The sequence below is a fragment of the Diabrotica virgifera genome, chromosome 6 (genome assembly GCF_917563875.1).
Source record: "Diabrotica virgifera virgifera chromosome 6, PGI_DIABVI_V3a".
In the NCBI taxonomy this organism is placed as follows: Eukaryota; Metazoa; Arthropoda; class Insecta; order Coleoptera; family Chrysomelidae; genus Diabrotica; species Diabrotica virgifera.
In genome coordinates this window covers 3,819,014-3,840,046 of record NC_065448.1, presented here as the reverse complement: position 1 = coordinate 3,840,046, position 21,033 = coordinate 3,819,014, and the positions used below count along the sequence as shown (strand labels likewise).

The window sequence follows — 21,033 nt, the reverse complement described above, 5'->3', positions numbered from 1 at the left end:
TTGGGAATTAAATAAGCTACAATTTCATATTGTAACATTTTTCCGTATCTCTAATGCTAATCTTTCTATTCTGAAGAAAAACCCTTTTTTCCAAACTACAAAAATTCGTTATTCGCTTTTAACTCCATTTTTGAAGTTATACTTCTTTAGGCGCGATTGAGAGTAAAATTTCATAATACTGCGCGCATGCGCACACAGACAGTATGGCGTTTAGTTGCTAAATCTTTCAAGTTATGTATAAATATATCAGTGCAAGAAAAGGTGTGAAAAGAATATATTAGTGTTTTTAGTAAATATATTGTTATGATCTGCTTCTTATTAATTTTATATTAATTATTATTTATTTGATTAATTATTTAATTGTCGCAAATCATACATAAAAATTGAATAAAAAATCTCAGAGTGCCTTTTTATACTATTAAAAAAAATCCAAATTATCTCACGTTATACTTATCTTCTCTCGTGGGTTCAGTATCTCTTAGTTGATCCTAATCGGGATAAAATAGGGAAAAGAAATAAAGCAAAATATTAAAATAAAAATACAGAATTGTCTTTTATTTATCAAAATCAATACTCTAAAATCTATCGAATCTAAAAACCTGTGGACACAGATGTCCGAATGAAATTTTTACCACTTAAATTTATTATAGTTAAAAAAAACAATTTATCGGTTTGTTCCCGATGACTTTGGTAAAACAAACTAAACAAAACAAATTTATGTATTCGCAAGATTAGCTATACTTCCTATTTACTTTTAGAAATATTGGAATTTTAATTCATATGCTTTTTACTCAAAAATTTAGTTTCCGAACATAAAAATCTCTTTTACATAAATTGACTGACCTTTTGCTTCACTCACTCTGATGTCTTCTCGTGACCCAAAACAGCTCTCCCTCGTTGACTATGTTAAAGGCTACTCATCAAAGCCCTCTCCGTTCTCCAGCTTCAAAACTATCAGCATACCAGCACCAATTCTCCAACAAGCCGGGCCTCTTTTGACACGTACTCGATTCAAACAAAACTCCAAAAATTCTCTGCTCTCCTTCTCACAATAATACAGAATCAAAGAGGTATTTCGTCTCAATTTGATCTGTCTCTCGTTCCACTTTTCAACACTATTCTCCACTATCAAACAACCACTGGTATTTGCTAACTATCAATCCACGAAAACGTCGAACTGCTCTTCAGCGATGCCAAAAACATAATGACCTCTTTTTCAAACTCTCTCAATCATTCAAACTACCTTTCCCCTTCCAACTTGCCAAGAATCAGAAACATCGACTTTTCCATTCGACAAACAAACAGTCGTTTTCAAAATTATTCCGATCATCCTTAATTACTTTCGGGGAAACTCTACAATATTCACTCGGGTTGAAACAAATATTAAAATTCCAAACTTTCTTTTTTAAAACCACTTTTCTCGAAAATGATAATTACATCCAGCTGTGGATTCTATAGTTTCCGTAGTAAACAACTTTCTCCATTTTAAACCTAAATACATCGTCCTTTTCACTTTAATTATTCACAAAAGTCTTTAATGGTTCATCGGAAAGCTCATTAAAAGAGAAATCCACTTACATCCAAACTAAATTATAATAAATATTTACAGCTCAATATACAGCGTGCATCAAATTTATGTGCCCGCGTTATTTAAAAAAATTTAATTTAATTTTCATTTTGCTTTTGATTGATAAATTTGAAAACACAATAATATTTATTATAATTTTTGTGTCTTTGGATTTGTCTTCCTCAGGAGTAAGATTAGTATTATTAAAACATTTTATTGTATATTTATTTTACTTCACCTTGTCTGTTTGTTACCGTGAATTGTCATTGGGCACGTCCGAACCGATACAGACACAGTCTTCGTAGCGTATTTGGTATAGCATTCGGCCAGAGATCGAGAGGTCTTGAGTCCGAATCCGGAGCAATCCTATACTTTTTTTCTTATTTTTTTTTAAGCGGTAAGCACAAAATTAGTTTGGTGTTTAAAAAAAATTAAAACAAACTGTTTAAAGTATATTTATTTTTAAGAAATCATATAATAGAAGTATAACTTGTTACGTGCGTACAAAGTACACACACATTCTTTTTTTTTAAATAATCATTCTAAGCCGGTCAAACCTCTATAACCTATTAATAATACATAAATATAGAACACCAAATAAGGTCAATGACTAATTTTAATCAGGGTGGTAATTAGGGGAAAGTTTCCGATCACTTTTTCGTTGAAAAAAATAGGTACTGACATTATTTTCATTGTAAGTCACTTAATTTTTGAGCTAGAGACTTTTTTTCATTTCTGAAGATAGATATTTTTAAACACTTTAAATTAGTTTGAACAAGTTGTCCTCGAAAAATGCATAGCTTTCCCGTCTTTTGACTTTGAAACTACAATATTTAGCATTTGACGAAGAAGAACTAACATATAATAAAGTATAGCTCGATTGCTATTGGTCTTAGAGAAAATTAAAACAAACGGTTTTGTTTATTTTTTTAAAAGGTAAATTTTTGTTAAATAAAGTTGTTTTGATAAAACGAAAACTTTTGGAGTTATTAGCAGAAAACTGATTAAAAACATTGATTTTTTCGATATAAAACTAACACTTTCGATAGCGAATAAATCGAAAACTATTAATTTTATCAAAAAAAGTATAAAGCGTTTTTTTGCTTAGAATGAATGTTTTTATCAACGTTTGCGGTCAAAATATAATAATAAATTTCCACCCCCAAGATGGGGTGGCAACCACCCCCATGGTAAAAGCGCCTTTCGGCATGATATACAGGGTGTCCCGGAAAATAGTGCGTTCCTTTAAGGTATGGAGAGAATACACAATTTGGAACAAAAAAGTCATATACCATTTTTTTCTAAAGTTAAGCGTTTCCAAAAAAAAGTTAACATTGTTTTCCATATACCTGTATTTTAATGTTTGGAAATTTTAATAAACTGGCAACATCGTACGCACTACGGCATAATAACATAATAAGAACTCGTTTGTGATTGTGATTAACAGTATTTAAAATAATCCAACCTAATAGTAGGTAATACTACTTATGTATTTACTATTTGTTTACTAAAATTATTTTCTTTTGAAATGTATTGAAATACCTATTGCATAATTTTAAACGAATTACACATCTTTTAACATAAAAACACATCTTTTAACTAAACTAGTATTATGTATTTAGTAAGGTTTAAATGGGTTGAATGCTGAGTATTGCTGAGGGCTTTAACTGAATTACATAGTTTTAATAGTTTACAGTGGAACTTAAATACACCAGATAATGTCTCAGTAATTTGTTTACTTGTGAACTGAAATGAAATAACTAAGTTGTACTTACTTGAAAATAATTAATATACCGAATAGATGTTTCAAGTAACCTTTCACAAACACCATTCATAGGTAATAACATAATAGGTAATACACTCACTATTCGAAAACATTTTCGGCATTGACAATAAACAGGATTCTTTTAACTATCTGTTTACTATCATCTTCTATCTATTTACATGGGACTGTCTATGCTTAAATTTGCGTACCGCACATAGTTGTCAGATTTAAATTTGGATACCAAAATACATTTTAATTTTTTGGTCAAACGGTTGCATTTAAAAAAAAATGTTATAAGAGTTTTTTGTTCTACATGGTGCCTTCTACCTATACCTTTAAGGAACGCACTATTTTCCGGGACACCCTGTATATTTAATCCTTGGACTATCCACTACTTATTATCAAATTTTCATGCAAATCGATCATTTCTGTAAAAATTGCGAGGTTTTCTCCTATTTTAAGCTTCATTACTTGGACTAAATATTTTTTATTAAGCAGTCATTAAACTGTTGTTATGCGGGAAAAAATTGTTAGTTATCATTTCTAGACATTTAAATGATAATTAAATAAAGTGGTTACTTGGAAATTATTAATTTACATATTATCGAAACACACATAATTTGACAATATTATGTAAATTGGTTTTAGAAAGTATCAAATGAGAAACATACATTTTTTCTCCCTTTACGAGTAGTCTTGAGTGGATATAACTTTCCAGTAACATCAGTAGTGCCATCATTTACTCATATCATTACATATTATCAAATTCAGTGGTCGTTGGCCAAAAGCAGATACAGTAGGAAAAATGAAAGAATACCCATGAACGAGCATATAAAACACGCTGTATTTTCCTGTCACCCTGTCACACAAAAAATTGGCTAGCGCAAGTACATGTAATAATTATTATTACATGTACTTGCGCTGGGCAATTTTCTTTGTGACACGGTGACAGGAAAATACAGCGTGTTTTATATGTTCGTTCATGGGTATTCTTTCATTTTTCCGACTGTATGTCCATTTTTGGTACTTTTCAGGAGAGCAAATTCAAATTTCCACGACGGCCATACAGCTACAGTTTTTTCTTATATTCTTATATGTCAACTCACATAAATAGCTGTATAAACATTAAACTCAAAACCAAATATGATATTTCTAAAACTGTGATTGTATGGACATCGTGGACACTTGAATTTGCTCTTCTGAAAAATGTGGTAAGTGGACATATCAGCTTTTGGCAAACGGCCACTCAATTATTTGTCAGAGCACTCGAAAATTTGAACATCTCCGTCATGTTTTTGAAGATATTCTTCTTTAGCGGCGAATCGATTGAGGGTAAAATTTGATTGATCCGCGCGCATGCGCACACCGACAGTATGGTATTAGTTGTTATACGGGCTCTGATTGAGTGTTGAAATTTTGAAATGATCTGTCAATAATTGTTCAATATGGAGGTTATAGGTAAACAAAAATATTGTATAATATTAGTTTTTATTGATGTGTGGACAGAAATAAAATCAAATTTATAATTATAGTGACTTTTTAAATAGTTTTGAAAAGCCGCAGGTACGTAATTCTAAATGTTTAAGTTGGAAATACCTAATAGTTTCAATACCTATCTATTTGGAAAATGTAAACAAAATAATGTAGTTACCTATTAGTAGGCAATGCTTTAATTTACATAATCTGATTACGAACAAACTTTCTACAAATCTTCATCTCATATATCGTTTTCTTGCTCTATATTTTGTTGTATTTTATTTCGACAAAAATCAAACTAATAATTTTATTAAATTCATATAAATTTATGGGTAAACGTTTAGTTTGTGTATATTCCTACATGTCGTATACGAGAGTTTGGTGCAGTTTGAAATGGCGTCAACTTTCGTACGGCGCGGTAGACGTGAAGTGGGTTCAAGAACCAAGCAAGTTATTATTTTTTTATTTTTTTATAGATTTTATGATTGTAAGTATATACTTTTTGAAGATATTCTTCTTTTTTAAAAGCGGTAGATAAGAAAGTTAGTTTGATTTTTAAATAAAATAAGTACAAATAACCTTTTAAGTATAGTTACTTCGTTTAAATTACCTATTATATAATAGAAGAATATCTTCTTACGTGCGTACAAAGTACACACACATTCTTTTTTTGTTATATAAATATTTTTTTTGAGCTTGCGCCGTTTGATCACTTTTGCTTTGCTTTGCCGAGGCCAGTATTTGTTTGTTTTTTTATATTTTTTGGAGGGGGGTTTTTAAATCTACTAATCCTCTTGATGCCTGACTCTGGTTAAAGCGTTTTTCTTCTTGTCGGCAGTAAAGGCCTGGCGAAGTGCAAAGTTGCACACTATTCCATTTTTTGCAAAAAATCATATAGGCTTGTTTACTACAAGTATATATTATTAAAAAAACTTGTCAAATATGACCATAATTTTTATGTTTAAAGCGAATAATTTATACTTAAATAAATTGTTTAATTAGCTTACTTATATCACTGCAATTGAGAAAGGTCTCCAAACGATAGATAAGGAAAAGTAAATTCCACTTCATAATTGAATAAAATCTTATCATTTTAAAGATAACCTTTCCGAAAATGTTTATGTTAAACTTATGTGAGGTCCCGTTTTTAACAAGTTTTTATTTTTTTTCCAGCGTTATTTCATAAACCAGTGACAAAAAATTTCAAAATATTTATATTATACAGGGTACCCAGATGCAATGGCGCAGCCAGGCGGTTATAACTACCCCCTCCCCCCCCCCCATTGGGATGTATGGGCCCCGTACTTTCAGCTCTATACGCCTAACACCCCCATTAAGAGCAAACAGTAGCGATCAACAGGTAGCAACAAACGCGTTCCAAGATTGCGGCTCTAATTTTGAGTCCAGAGTAAGAATCATGTCAACATTTTTTAATGGCAGTGGGATCAATAGTCCAGTCTGGTTAGACGAATAACAGGCCTAACCTTGTATTAGGAGCTGCCCCAAATTTTATTTTTCTAATCTTCAGGGGGGGTCAATAGTAGTCTAAATTTAAAATCTCGACTGAATTCCGCCGTTGCGTTAGCCGTCATCTTGATTTTAAATAAGAACCGTTTTTGCTCAATATCTCCGCCATTTTCAACTTCTCGACAAAAAGTATAAGAATCAAAATTGTTGAAAATATGACTTTATATCATTTCTATTATTACAATTTTTTCATATGGTCGATATTTTTCGAGTTATGGCGGAAAATAGTGACAGTTAGAGCATAATTATTATTGAATTATCTCGTTTATTATTAGTAGTGCAGTCACTGAAGGTTTTCGCCTTCGATTTCGTTGAACCTCCATTGATTTTCATGAAAATTGGTGAGTAGTTAGAGAATACCTCAAGGAACAAAGGTGACATAACGCCAACTTGCGCTTTTATCCTGGGGGTCGATTCCACCCCTTCTCGCGGGTACAAATTATATTATTAAAAATAATAAAAAATCAATGGGAAAATCCCAATAGTTGGCTGTATACCATAGTTTAAAAAAACCAATACAGAAGTAAAAACTTCGAGATGTATTCTGGTATAAAATCGTTTATTTAAAACTATAAAATGTCATCGATTGCAGAACGTTTTCGTTCTAAACAGAACATCTTCAGTGCATCCTGCCGAGTATTTTGAAACTAGCACACTGTAAATAGTGTTAACATCATCATATATGGTTTACATAATGTAATATGTTAAAATGTTATGACTACAAGTCGATGTTAAAAGATAAAGTGGAACACATGCTAAAAGGGTGCCATGGTTCCCTCCTCGAAGATGCTAGGTACTTGCTAATTCAATGGGCACAGACCAACTGAGAGTTGGTCTGTGCCCATAAATAACGGGAAAACGATCCATTTTATAAAATGTACGTGTAATACACTTATCAAATTACTTTAGAATACCTATCAAATGAGCTCCAGGAGAAGTTAATAGCATCAAAATTAAGCAAGTTATGATGAAAATAAGAGAGCCCTATCGAATTTTTTTGGAAAAAGTGAAAAATGAAACTATCCACAAAAATTAAAATTTATAGTAACCCTCACTATAATTTCTTTATATTAGCATAACTAATGATTTCAATAATTTTTATCGGTTTCGAATGCATATTTTTGAAAAAAATATATAATTTAAGAAAATCAGAATTTTATAAATTATTGTAATTTTCATTTTCTTTTGAAAATAACTCCAAAAATACTAAATATACGTAAAAAATGATATTCAACCAAATTTTGGTTTTTTCTGTACCAAATACTCTGCCGCTTTTACTATTTCCTTAGGGTAAAAAATAAACGAGATAGAAACGTTTAAATCTTAAATTTTGCTGCGACAACCTTGTAATCGGGACTATTTAACCTTTTATTTTTAAAAAAGTACGAGGGTTAAAAGGATAAATTTGAATTGGTTTATTATTCCTTGAAATTAGCTTTCAAATAGTTTTTAGGCGAACCTGATATCATAAAAACTGACGGAGGCATTAAAAAAAACACCATTTTTTGGAAAAAATTTTAAAAGATAAATTTTGAAAAATTTTTGGTGCATAAAATTTTAACGCTATCAACTTGTTCGGGAACTCATTTGATAGATATTTTTAAGTACTTTGACAAATGTTTAATACTTTATGTTATAAAATGCATAATTTTCCCGTTATTTCAGATTGAATATTTGGATTTGGGGATTCGCCGAAAAAATATACATTTAATTACCTATAACTCACTTTAAATTAAAACTAAAATGGTTTTTTAGTAACTCGTTTATTTCATTTTTAATTAGCTTTAATTTTGGTAATTATAACTTTTTTCTAGATACTTACAGTTTTTGAGTTATTTATGAAAAATCGGTTAAAAACATGGATTTTTCTCACGAAAAATTAAAATCTTTAATGTTTAATAACTCAAAAAGCTTTGATTTATTTTAATAACTTTATATAACAAATTTTACTCATAATTTGTCCCTCTATCGATTTATGGTATTATTTTAATAAAAATAATTTTCACCCCCGAGAAGGGGTGGCATCCACCCCCAGGATAAGAGCGCAAGTTGGCATCATATCACCTTTGTTCCTTGAGGTATTCTCTAACTACTCACCAATTTTCATGAAAATCGATGGAGGTTCAACGAAATCGGAGGTAATAGCTCATATCCACCTTCAGTGACTCCACTATAGTTTTAAGACAAAAATGTACCTATACAAAAATATAGAAAATTAAATTTTACACAACTTTGATCTCTTTGATTTTTTTGCAAAAATTAATATTTAATGTAGTACGTATGCGGTAATGGCGCGAGCGTAAGACATAATCGATTTAATAGCAATTGTTTTTGTTCAATATCTACGCAATTTTCAAGTAAAATTGTTTCAAATATGATTTCCTACAATTTGTTTTTAACAATTTTTTTCATACTGTTGATATTTTCCGAGTTAAGTGGGAAAATAGTAAAAAGAAAATAGAGAATTTGTATGATATGCTTAAAAGAAAAATTAGAGCTCGCCAGAATAATCCACAGAACACCTCACGGCTAGTACAAGCTGCTCTTGAAGGATAAAATGTTCATAATTTGATTAGGAGCGGGCCCACGCAAACTGAAGCTTGCATAAGGACTAAAGGTGATACTGATAACACACAAAATACAAAAAAAAAATAAAAACCATTTAAACATTATTCGTTTTACATTGAAATTTTTTATGCTATTAACTTTAAAGCAACTAATTTCAATTTGTTTGTTAAATACTTTATTGTTTTATTTAATTGTTATGTATTTGTTATATTAAATTGCTTTAAAATAAATATTGTTTGACTTCGTGTTTTCATTTCTTTAAATTCGCACGAAATAATAAGATATATCAGGTGATTCCATATAAGCTTGGGTGTGTGTACTTCTTGACACGAACTCTTCTTCTTATGGTTTCAACTGACACCTGTAGCTTCCAAAGGCTGCCTTTGGAGCTGCTAGTGAGAAATGATTGGGTGTCTTCCAGCTCATTGGGCAATTAAACAATCGTGGCGAGACGTTATTGCTTTTTGGCGACTTCCCTTCTTTATTTTTGAGCTTTCCTATTTCCTGTTACCTAGCATAGGTTTTAGACAGAACGCCTTGTGTTACACCTAGCTCTGCAGCTTTGTCCCCCTGAGAACATTACTTGCTCCACAAGACCAATAGCCTTTCCCCGTTGTAGGTTCTATAACCCCACATGAGGTATATTTTTGTTTTTGGACGCAAAAGTTAGTTTATTTATTTTCTTTCAACTTGCAACTCAAGCAAATAACCTGCACCGTTACACCAGGGAAATAAGGCAAAAATATACCATGTTCGGGACACTTGAGCAGCCAGGTTGCAAATGGATTTTTTGGGTACTATATATCTAATACATTATAAATACAAAAATGCCCGTCACAGTTTGGACGAGAAACTTAATTATTAACAAATAAGGGTCAAAAATTGAAGTTTTTTCGTTTAAATCGCTACAGGTAAAAATAGGGTAATTAAATATCTTATTTATAATATTTTTCTTTTAGTAGAGGAGCCAAGGTTTAAAATAGCGCTTTTTAAATTTTGGTCCGATCATTTGTTGCTTCGGATATTACAAAATAAAACTAAAATTTCTAAAATAAAAAATTTGCTATAACTTTTGCGAAAATGAATTTAAGACTTTAATATTGCATGAAAAGTTGAGTCAAACAGTCCACACAATGCATAAAAATTTTTAAGACGATTCGTCAATTAGTTTAAATTTTATTTAATTTGTTTATCGCAAAGAGCTTTTTTTTCGCAATGTTATTGTTCAGAAAATAATCATGATATAGCAATTCTGTGAAAACAGCGTGAAAGAAGAATAGTCATATTTTCAAAGCATTTAAAAAAAATCATTAAAAAGTCATTTTTGTCACTCAGTAAACATTTTACTAAAATAGAGTGATTTTTGGCTTATAAACAATTTGAATAACTTTGTTAATATTGACTGTAGGCTAAAACTACAATGGGATTTGAAAACTGGCATTTTTATACGAATTTTCAAAGAAAAACTTTTTGCCTATGTTAATTACGGTCAAAGTTAGCCACTTTTTTTATTTAATTGACGGCTACTTTGTTTATAACAATTAAGCAACCTAACTCGAGCTATTTTGAAGTTGAAGATATATAGTTTATGTGTAAAAGTTTGGGTAAATTTTAAACCTCAACAGAATGGTTAATAAAGTTTTAAAAATGGCGTCCGAACGGAATTAATTCGTGGTCGGTGGAGGGGAATTATTAAAATCCGTGCACTGAAAAAATGAAACTGATTCTGCAAACATATGCTGCGATTAATATCGCCGGAGCTTGTTGATGGATTTTGATCATAATTTTTTAAATTTGTATGTACTCGTAGCCTTATAGAGGACGTTATGTACACACACCCCCACCTAACATTACAAAATGTTAGGGGGAACTCCCCTTATCACTCAGGGATATGAAAAATAGATTACGACCGATTCTAAGACCTACCGAATATACATATATAATTTCATAAAAATCGGTCATGCGGTCTCGGAGGAGTACCGAAAGTAACACTGTGACAGGAGAATTTTATAGACGTAAATATATAGATCGCTATTAACAAATAGGGGTTGGTGATAAAAGAGTGAAAATTAAGGGTTGTATGTATTTTTTAATTGTACATCATATAAAATTAAGGTAGATAATTTTGTTCAAAAAAAAATGTCAGGGGGGCAAGCTCCTTTATAACTTATGGGTATAAAAAATAGATTTAAACCTCTTCTCTGTCCTATAGAATATACGTGTAAAATTTCATAAAAATTGGCCAATCCGTTTCGGAGTAGTATGGTAACTAACACTGTTACAGGAGAATTTGATGTATATAGAAGTAACTGCGAATTAAATAATAAAAGTGGCTAACTTTTAGCCTAATTAACCTAGCCAAAAAGTTTTTTTCCGAAAATTCGTGTAAAAATATCAGCTTTTGAAATCCGAAAGTAGATTTACTCTTTAGTCAACATTAACAAAGCTATTCAAATTTTTTTAAGCCAAAAATGACTTTATTTTACTAAACTTTTTTCGGAGTAATAAAACGACTTTTTAATGATTCTTTTCAACATTTTGAAAATATAACTACTCTTCTTGCATGTGGTTTCCACAGAATTGTTATGTCATTATTATTTTCTGAACAATAACATTGCGAAAAAAACCTCTTTGCGATAAACAAATTGAATAAAATTTAAACTAATTGACGAATCGTCTTAAAATTTTTTGTGCATTTTTCTGTCTTTACACGGCAAATTACGTGTAGTAAAATTCACACTGGTATGGATATGTAAACATTACTAGAATGTCATTCTACTTGAAAATGTCATCATTAATTTAAAGAGATGGGTTTTGAATGTTCTTGGATAACTGTTATTTTTATAATTGCAAATTATTAATTCAGTTAATAAATGTGATATTTTTTTCACTAACTATGTATTCAGTGATTGTAACAATTTATTTGTACAACAAAGACTAATACTCAATCGAGAAAAGAGGAAAAGTGCTAAAGTGATTTTTTAATAATATATTGTTATGGAACGCTTACAATTTTGAACATCTTTAACAACAAAAGACTTGGATCACAGAATATATTATCCTGATGTATTCTCTGCTTGGATATTCCACAAATAATACACAATAAATAACTTTTTATTAAGTTCACGTCTTAAATCAATTATTTATCAAATACACTATATATCAATAATATTTAATCAATAACCCAACATATTCCCGATGCAATGTCAAATATTTAAAATTGTCACTGATTGTCAGTGTCTGACTGACAATATATGCTGACAATATTATATTCGGCTGAGTGCGTTGTAAGACAAAGATAGATTTGGAAAATATTACCACGGCATTGTGTTCATTTTTTTCGAATCCTGAAAAAACAATAAATATTTTTGAAAAATTTAAACGCAGAATGAAAGACTAAATTATTACCGAGGGCCGAAAGTCCCTTAGAATAAATAAAAAGTTTATTTTGAATGATATATTTGAAATTAAAAATCACACTAAATTTTCTTAGTTTTTCACCCCTGTAACCTATTAAAATAAACATTATAGAAGTTCTCAGGGACTTTCGGCCCTCGCTAATAACGTAGCCTTTCATTCTGCGTTTAATTTTTTCAAAAATACTTATTAGTTTTCTCAGGATTCGCAAAAAATGAATCCCCATTTGAATAGCATTGCAGCCGAAAATACGTACCGATCCTCTTAAGTGGAATGTTTGACCCAACTTTTCTTGCAATATGAAAGTCTTAAGGTCATTTTCTCAAAAGTTATAGCACATTTTTTATTTTTGAAATTTTAGTCTTATGCAATTTCCGAAGCAAAAAATGATAGGACCAAAATTCAAAAAGTGTAATTTTAAACCTTGGCTTATCTACTAAAATACTATTACTCTAAATAATATATATAATTACCCTATTTTTAACTGTAGCGATTTAAACGAAAAAACTGCCATTTTTGACCTTTATTTGTTCATAACTGAAATTCTCGTCCGAACTGTGACGGGCATTTTTGTATTTATAATATATTAGGTACATAGGTAGTACCCAAAAAACCCATTCGCAACCTGGCTGCTCAAGTGTCCCGACAAAAACCTTATTTCCCTGGAATACGTACTGAGCTGTACTATCTAATAATTGTCTTATCGATTTGGTTATTTTCAATAAAAACCTTTATTCTTCGCAATAATAACAAGTTTTTTTTAAGAAATAAATATTGTTTTTAAATACATGGTGATCCCATATAAGTTTGGGTGTATGTACTTACTTAGTGCAGGAACTTAATGAGGCCACCGTTTACACTTTTGTGAAATAATCAGTGTGCGAGCACTGACCAATCCACAGTTTCGTTTTTAGTCTGGGCTGATTATCGGAGAATAGGCCATTTTTGGGAAAAGTTATTTACCAGCAATTTTATTGCTGGAATCGAATCTTATGATTTTATATATTAATAATATAGATATGCAAAGTCCGCAGATAGTGTGCTACTTTATTTATAAACAAAATGGCGCCCGAAAATCGTGTTTTTTTCAATTTTTACTCTATAACTCCAAAGATTTTAAATTTAGACCAAAAACACCCAAATAAAAATTCACCGCAATTAAATTCTGCATAGAGACGTGTTTTTTTAGATTTACTTCGACGAAAACTTTCCCCGGAAAAAGCGGGTTTTTCCAACAAAATCTTTAATTTTCAACTAAACTTTTAGATAAGTAGTTGTTAATCAATAATTAAACAACTTGGTAACGCAAAATCCCTTTCCGTATATATATATATATATATATATATATATATATATATATATATATATTATAATTCTAGAAGCCGATAGAAATTGAATGAACAGTTTAGCAACAATTGAAACGTTAATTAAAAATTTACGGTCGCTATAATAACGACAATAATTATAATGCATAAAAATAACTATGATTTTTTCATAAAAAGACACTATACCTATCTAATGTACTTTACAGAATTGAAATTGGACTATTTAAGCGGCCTCAGGAATATTTTAAAGTTATAAACAATTTTTTGGCTTATAAATAAATAAAATATCTCGGGAAATATTAAACTAAATTAAATTGTGAAAACGGTATTCGAAAGACAGCGGCACGACGCTTCTTTTAAAAGAAAAAACGTTTAATTACGACGAGTGGTTCCTGAGATACAACCGGTCAAAGTTGACCGAAATTTACGGCAAAGATATAAACAATAGGATCATAATTTTCAAACCATCACCTTTTTATTTTTATCCTCTTTCTCCGCACCAATTTTCATATCTTTAAAATCCTCATAACATATATTATTATAATAAAAACTATCGATAATACGTGTGAAAATTGCCAAAAATAGCAAAATTCCAATCAAAAATTAGGTTGGAGAAAATGTAACCCTCAAAGTTCAAAATCGGTATACGTTAAAAAAATGCATTTTCTCGGCTTCCCATGGAGCAATTTCCTTCATTCTTTTTTTGTTCCCAAGTAACTCGAGTAGAGCCATCGAACTAACGCATTATTAACTGTCAAACTTGCTTTTGTTTTGTTATAATAAATTAATTTATTTATTATAACACAATATTTTAATTTGTTTAAATAAAAATTGTTTAAATAATTATACAGCTTTCAAATGAGAATATTTATGTTTTTAACTTTAAAAGGTACACTTGTAGTAAGTTTATCTAAAAAAAAGCCTACAACCGGAAAAAATATGTAATTTTCTGTTCTTATAAATAAATTAATCTATTATAACAAAACAAAAGCAAATTTGACATTTAATAATGCGTTAGTTCGATGGCTCTACTCGAGTTATTAGGGAACAAAAAAAGAATGAAGGAAATTGCTCCATGGGAAGCCGAGAAAATGCATTTTGTTAACGTATACTGATTTTGAACTTTGAGGGTTACATTTTCTCCAACCTAATTTTTTATTGGAATTTTGCTATTTTTGGCAATTTTCACACGTATTATCGATAGTTTTTATTATAATAATGTATGTTATGAGTATTTTAAAGATATGAAAATTGGTGTAGAGGAAGAGGACAAAAATAAAAAGGTGATGGTTCGAAAATTATGATCCTATTGTTTATATCTTTGCCGTAAATTTCGGTCAACTTTGATCGGTTGTATCTCAGGAACCACTCGTCATAATTAAACGTTTTTTCTTTTAAAAGAAGTGTCCTGCCGCTGCCTTTCTAATACCGTTTTCATGATTTAATTTAGTTTAATATTTCCCGAGATATTTTATTTATTTATAAGCCAAAAAATTGTTTATAACTTTAAAATATTCCTGAGGCCGCTTAAATAGTCCAATTTCAATTATGTAAAGTACATTAGATAGGTATAGTGTTTTTTTATGAAAAAATCATAGTTATTCTTACGCATCATAATTATTGTCGTTATTAGAGCGACCGTAAATTTTTAATTAACGTTTCAATTGTTGCTAAACTGTTCATTCAATTTCTATCGACTTCTGTAATTATAATATATACGGAAAGAGCTTTTACCTTACCAAGTTATTTAATTATTGACTGAGAACTACTTATCTAAAAGTTTAGTTGAAAATTAAAGACTTTGTTGGAAAAACCCGCTTTTTCCGGGGAAAGTTTTCGTCGAAGTAAATCTAAGAAAACACGTTTCTATGCAGAATTTAATTGCGGTGAATTTCTATTTGGGTGTTTTTGGTCTAAAGGTTAAATCTTTGGAGTTATAGAGCAAAAATTGAAAAAACACGATTTTCGGGCGCCATTTTGTTTATAAAAAAAGTAGCACACGATCTGCGGACTTTGCATATCTATATTATTAATACATACAATAATAAGATTCGATTCCAGCAATAAAATTGCTGGTAAATAACTTTTCCTTGTATTTTGCTTATTAGCCCAGAGTATTTTTTTTTTTCGGTGAATGTACTTATTTCATAAATGGCTGTATAATAAAAATAAAAATGAAGTGTTTCATTACATTATAAAGTTTATTTCAGATTCCAGCAACGGTATGGGGATGTAGTACGTTTAGGAGGAATATGGGGACGTAGAGATAAGATTTTTCTGTATGATACAGGTGATATGGAGGATGTGAGTATATATCAATATTTATATAAGTGTACTAGATAAATATGTAAGAGTGTAAAGTATTCAATGACCGCAGCTGTATTTCTGTAACATGTTTCTTCGTATCGTATCCCGTATCTTCTTCTTCTTACGGTAGCTTATCCTTAAGGACGTTGGCCATTACATTTGCCCATTTAATCTTATTTGCAGCAGCCCTGAATAGTTCTATGAAAGTCGTATTCGTCCATTGTCGTAGGTTTTTAAGCCAAGAGTTACGTCTTTTTCCTGGCCCCCTTTGCTATTGATTTTTCCTTCGATTATATGTTGGAGCAGTTCATAGATACTTTTGATTTCTTACGATCTGACCAAAATATTGTGTTTTCCGTTCTTTTATTATAAACATAATAAGGTCTCTTTCCTTGTTCATCCTCCGCAAGATTTCCGCATTTGTCGTATGGCTCATGTGGGATATTCTGAGCATTTTAATGTAACACCAGAGTTCGAATGCTTGGATTCTTTTTGTGTTGCTTTTGTCATTTTCCAGGCTTCAACGCCATAGAGCAGTGTTTCCCAAACTTATTTTTCCGTGGCCCGGTTATTTTTGTGCTTATCCTTCGTGACCCACTAATTTTTTTGCATACCCTGGTGTGTGTAACCCTGGTTAACTAAAAACTTCACATTTGGAAGAAAATATGTTAATTTTATTTGGTTTTCGAAGAAAATCAGTGTTGAAAACCCTGCCTCACACTTATAGGTCGTAACAAAAGGAATTAAAAACTTTATCGTTTTTAAAAATATATATTTTATAAAGACAGCCAAAAATCTATCAGTGGTATTTTGTCAAATATGTCTTTGAGTGCCCTATCACAAGATAGTCCATTACTGGGATTCTACGTCCACTGTAAATTGATTCCTTATTTATGCTTTGTTGCTGTGGATGGCGGGAAAATATTCCTTCAGGTTTGCCCCAGTTCTAGAGCAGGTTTCCTTGAAAACCGCTGGAATCTCATCCGGGAATGAATTCACGTTATACTCTTTTTGTAGTTCTGTTAGCTTTGTAAAAGATTTGTAATTTCCTGCTTTCCGAGCGGCAAATCCACAAATTAAGTTTTCTTGTTGTAGCTTCCAGCGTCTCTTATACTTTAAATACAGTTACATTGCTACCTTATAATATCATATTTAAATTGTTCAATAAGTCAAAAATATCGCAAAGATAGGCCACCTTGATTAATCAATTAAAATCATGAAAACTGATTTTAAATTGAAACATTGCATCCCTAGCCGTTGATGGATGCTGTTCTAGAACATTGAAAGCTCTTTCTTGAATTCATTAAGTGTTTTCAAAACATTCCCTTTTGATAGCCAACGCACTTCGCAGTGTGACATAAGATGTTCATGTGCACTCCCCATTTCTTTGCACAATACAGAGAATACTCTTGAGTTCAGCAGTGGGCCATATTTTATAAAGTTTATAAATTTTACACAGTCTTGCATAGATTCGTTTAAAAACAGTGGCGTTTTTTCACAGCTAATGCCTCTGTGGATGCTACATCGCACCCAAGCACATTCTGGTGCTACGGCTTTGAACCTCGGAAAAACCTGGCGTCAGTCAGAGAGCGTCCTTAAAAAGCAAGTTGTGAAACGGCGAGGCGACCCGGCATTTTGCTTTCGTGGCCCGGTACCGGGTCGCGACCCACCATTTGGGAAACGCTGCCATAGAGCAAGGTGGAGGAAAATAGTACTTAAGTATTCTAGTTGTCAATGAGAGACCCAGCTGACGGTTGCATAGAATTTTTGCAATTTGTAAAACACTGTACGTGCTTTTTCCATACGTGTTCTTATCTCTAGTGAGTGGTCCAAAGTTTTATCAAGATTACTTCTGTACAATAAATATATTATACACGGCTCACTAAAATAATTAGTTACGCCCCTGTACTACTGATTACTTAAAATTCAAGTAGTATTTATGTAGACCTTTCTGGAAACTCCAGGTTATTGTTGAGACTCGCATTTCAACCCCTCGCCGCAGCAGATGGTAAATAGCTTCCAAACTAAAATCATCTCTCATAATCGTTCTCCCGCTATTCGTTGAAAAAGGCCGCATACCGGTCTTTCTTGCTATTCGTTTTAATACCGCTTAGATAACTCAATTTGCTCAGTATTATCGACGATGATTTATTTAGCGTATTAGTGAGTGCCTTACAAATGAACCAAATGGATTATGGAATTCAATCAGAGCTCTGATGTGACGTCATCAAGGAATAAAACTGTGAGTACTCTACATACCGGGTGGTGAATTGGAAAACGGGCCATAGGAAACTCAATGTAAAATTCTAAACTGTTGAATTCCTGCTTCCCTAATTATTTTACATCAAAAGTCATAAGAAACTATTTGTAGAGGATTGAAATCTGTATTGAAAACAACTGTTAAAATTGTTCTACGAACAATAATTATTCAAAATTTTGTAAAAATATAATACAATTTTCAGAGTAATACGCCAAAGATAGGCCACACACCGTGGAATAGTGTGTATAAGGTTGCATTTGGTGACAATGAAGTTGTTATTATATTAACAATTTGAACTGCCAATTTTTTATTTCTTTTATCATTTATTGTTTAAAACACAATAAAGTTGATAAGATACCCTCAGTTAAGGAGAATGTATTAATAATAAAGATATTTTCTTATTTTCTTCAGTCAATAGTGTGCGCACTGTCAGTTAAATAGTAACGTGTGGCCTAACATGCCCACACATACCTATTGCGGTAAATACATTATATTTTTCAAAATTTTGGAATGTGTTTAAATCGTAGAACAATTGTAACTTTTGTTTTTAATACATATTTTAATCCTCTACAAATGAGCTCTCATGATTTTTGATGTAAAATAATTAGGGAAGCAGGAATTCAACAGTTTAGAATTTTACATTGAGTTTCCTATGGCCCGTTTTACGATTCACCACCCTGTACCTATATGTGAACATAACTTATTAGTCGTGATACTGTATGCATTTTGAACCATATACCTCTCGTAGCAAATATTCTTTGTGCCATTTATGCAGATAATACTTTAAATTACATTTGAAAAATCGTTATCTACTCTTAACCAGCTTACCTATGGAAATATACTCTATAACCGTACAATAAGTACAGGTTATCATTGTTGAGAATACTTTACGTATTGCCTTAACAACTTCCAAGGTACGTTATTCTTGTTACTCTTTCAAGATTTCAAGACGAAACGTCGACATTGACCTTCACCCTTCTGTTTTGGTGCTTGCTGATGACCATCGTTTTTTTGTCTTCTTTGTATTGTTTCATAGGAAGCGACCACAGATTAATCCGAGCAAGAATACAATTAAACGTCAACTTGGAAAGAACAAAGATGATCTTCAAAACACAAAAGAAGAAATGGATTCCCCCAGAAAACAACGACCTCTATGAAGATATACTAACGAGACGTATACAGGACTTAGAAAACGAAATAGAAGACATCGAACTAGCAAATAATCTCATAACGAAGGCACTAAAAGAAACCGAAAGGGAGTGCTACCCGACGGTCCAGATACCTTGATTTTAAATAATTAGCCGGCCAAAAGTCAAATTTCAAAAGTGACGTTAAAAATTCAAGACACGTCCTAGAGACACCTGATGGTTTGTCGTAACAAAAACTTACTATCCCCACTCCAGAACTATTCACCGCTCACGTGTGCACGTGCGAATGCGCGCGCATGTAGCTGTTCGTGAATTTTTGTTCCCTTAGCTTAGTAGTCAATTTTTTAAAAATTGTGACATTTTGCAATATTCACCTTATTTTTCAAAGTGATTGTGATGGAATCGAATAATTTAGGTACGAATGAATATTTCTTGAAATATTTTAAGAAAGTTTACTGTTATTTTATGTTATTTTTAGAGAGTCAAAAACAAGCCGTTTTATAGTGACATTCTTGTTTAATTTTTATGTTTAAGACATTTAGTTATATTATCGCCTCCGATCGAGCAATACTATTTATTTTATAGCATACTGCATATATTTGGCTAATTAATGGCATACAATTTAGCTGCGGATAACTGCGGATGCCAGAAATACAGGGGTTTTTAATTTTGCTATATAGGATGACGTCACAAAAATAAAAGTACCTACATATTTGTTTTAAATATAATAATTGCGATTTTTTTTTGTTTTAACTACATCTGGTGACTGCTAGCTCTGGCCTAAAAATAGTACTCCGTAAATATCTCTGAGACCAAATGGAGCTACAAGATTTTCCTAATTTAGAGGACAGATTAAAATATTTGGAAATTAACTTATTGAACTATTATATCTGATAATTTAATCAATTTAAAACAAAGATTTCGAGATTTTAAAACGGCGATGATAGAGAAATGGTTAAAAACTCACGAAAAGATGCGGTATTTCTACAAGCAAATAAAGATTGGTTAAATGGAACTTTTAAAACTTGTAGAAAACTAATAAATGGAACCAGGTCGGCTTCCTAAATTATTTGAGGATTCCAGTGAAAGGATGAAAAGAAGAAAAACAGAAGAAATACGTTCTTTGCTTGATGGTGAAGCTATCGTTCATGCAACACAGACATTACAGGCTCGTGAAAAAAGGAATGCTTCAAAAATACAAAAAGAGATCCTAGCTAGTGCAAGGAAATACATAGTTGCGTATAGGAAATTAAACTTCTTTTAACTTCTGACCAAGTGACCAGCTATTAACAATTTTAAGAAGCAAGAAACGTGTACAGAAAAGGATCTAACCACGGTCATTTTGTTCTGAAACGATTAAAATGCTGTTACCTACCGGGTGATCCCAAATACTGAGTCCGATATGTTAGATACCGACTAAGGTATAGGTAAAAACCTGCATATTTTGTATTCATTTTAAATTTTGATTTTTTCTGTGAAAAATACAAGTCAATTTTTAAAAAACAATATTTTTCTTTGATTTGTACCATTTTTAGTAGAAATATGCTGTAAAATAATTTTGGCCGCGTAAATCCATTAAATCGACCTATGTGCGGTCCGGTCGTGACCCACAAAGAAAAATTAACCCAAAATACCAAAGAGTTAATAAGTAAAAGAAGACAACTGACGGAAAA

The 21,033-nt window shown here is 31.3% G+C and overlaps 1 protein-coding gene across 1 annotated transcript in view; it reads left to right on the top strand.

Annotated features, from left to right (window-relative positions):
- Nucleotides 1–21,033, top strand: part of LOC114326342 (cytochrome P450 CYP12A2-like) — a 76,319-nt gene that overhangs the window by 13,434 nt on the left and 41,852 nt on the right. Inside the window, exon 2 of the mRNA XM_050654216.1 lies at nucleotides 15,856–15,949. Within this exon, the coding sequence (XP_050510173.1) occupies nucleotides 15,856–15,949 (94 nt within the window). The remainder of the gene's footprint in view (nucleotides 1–15,855; nucleotides 15,950–21,033) is intronic.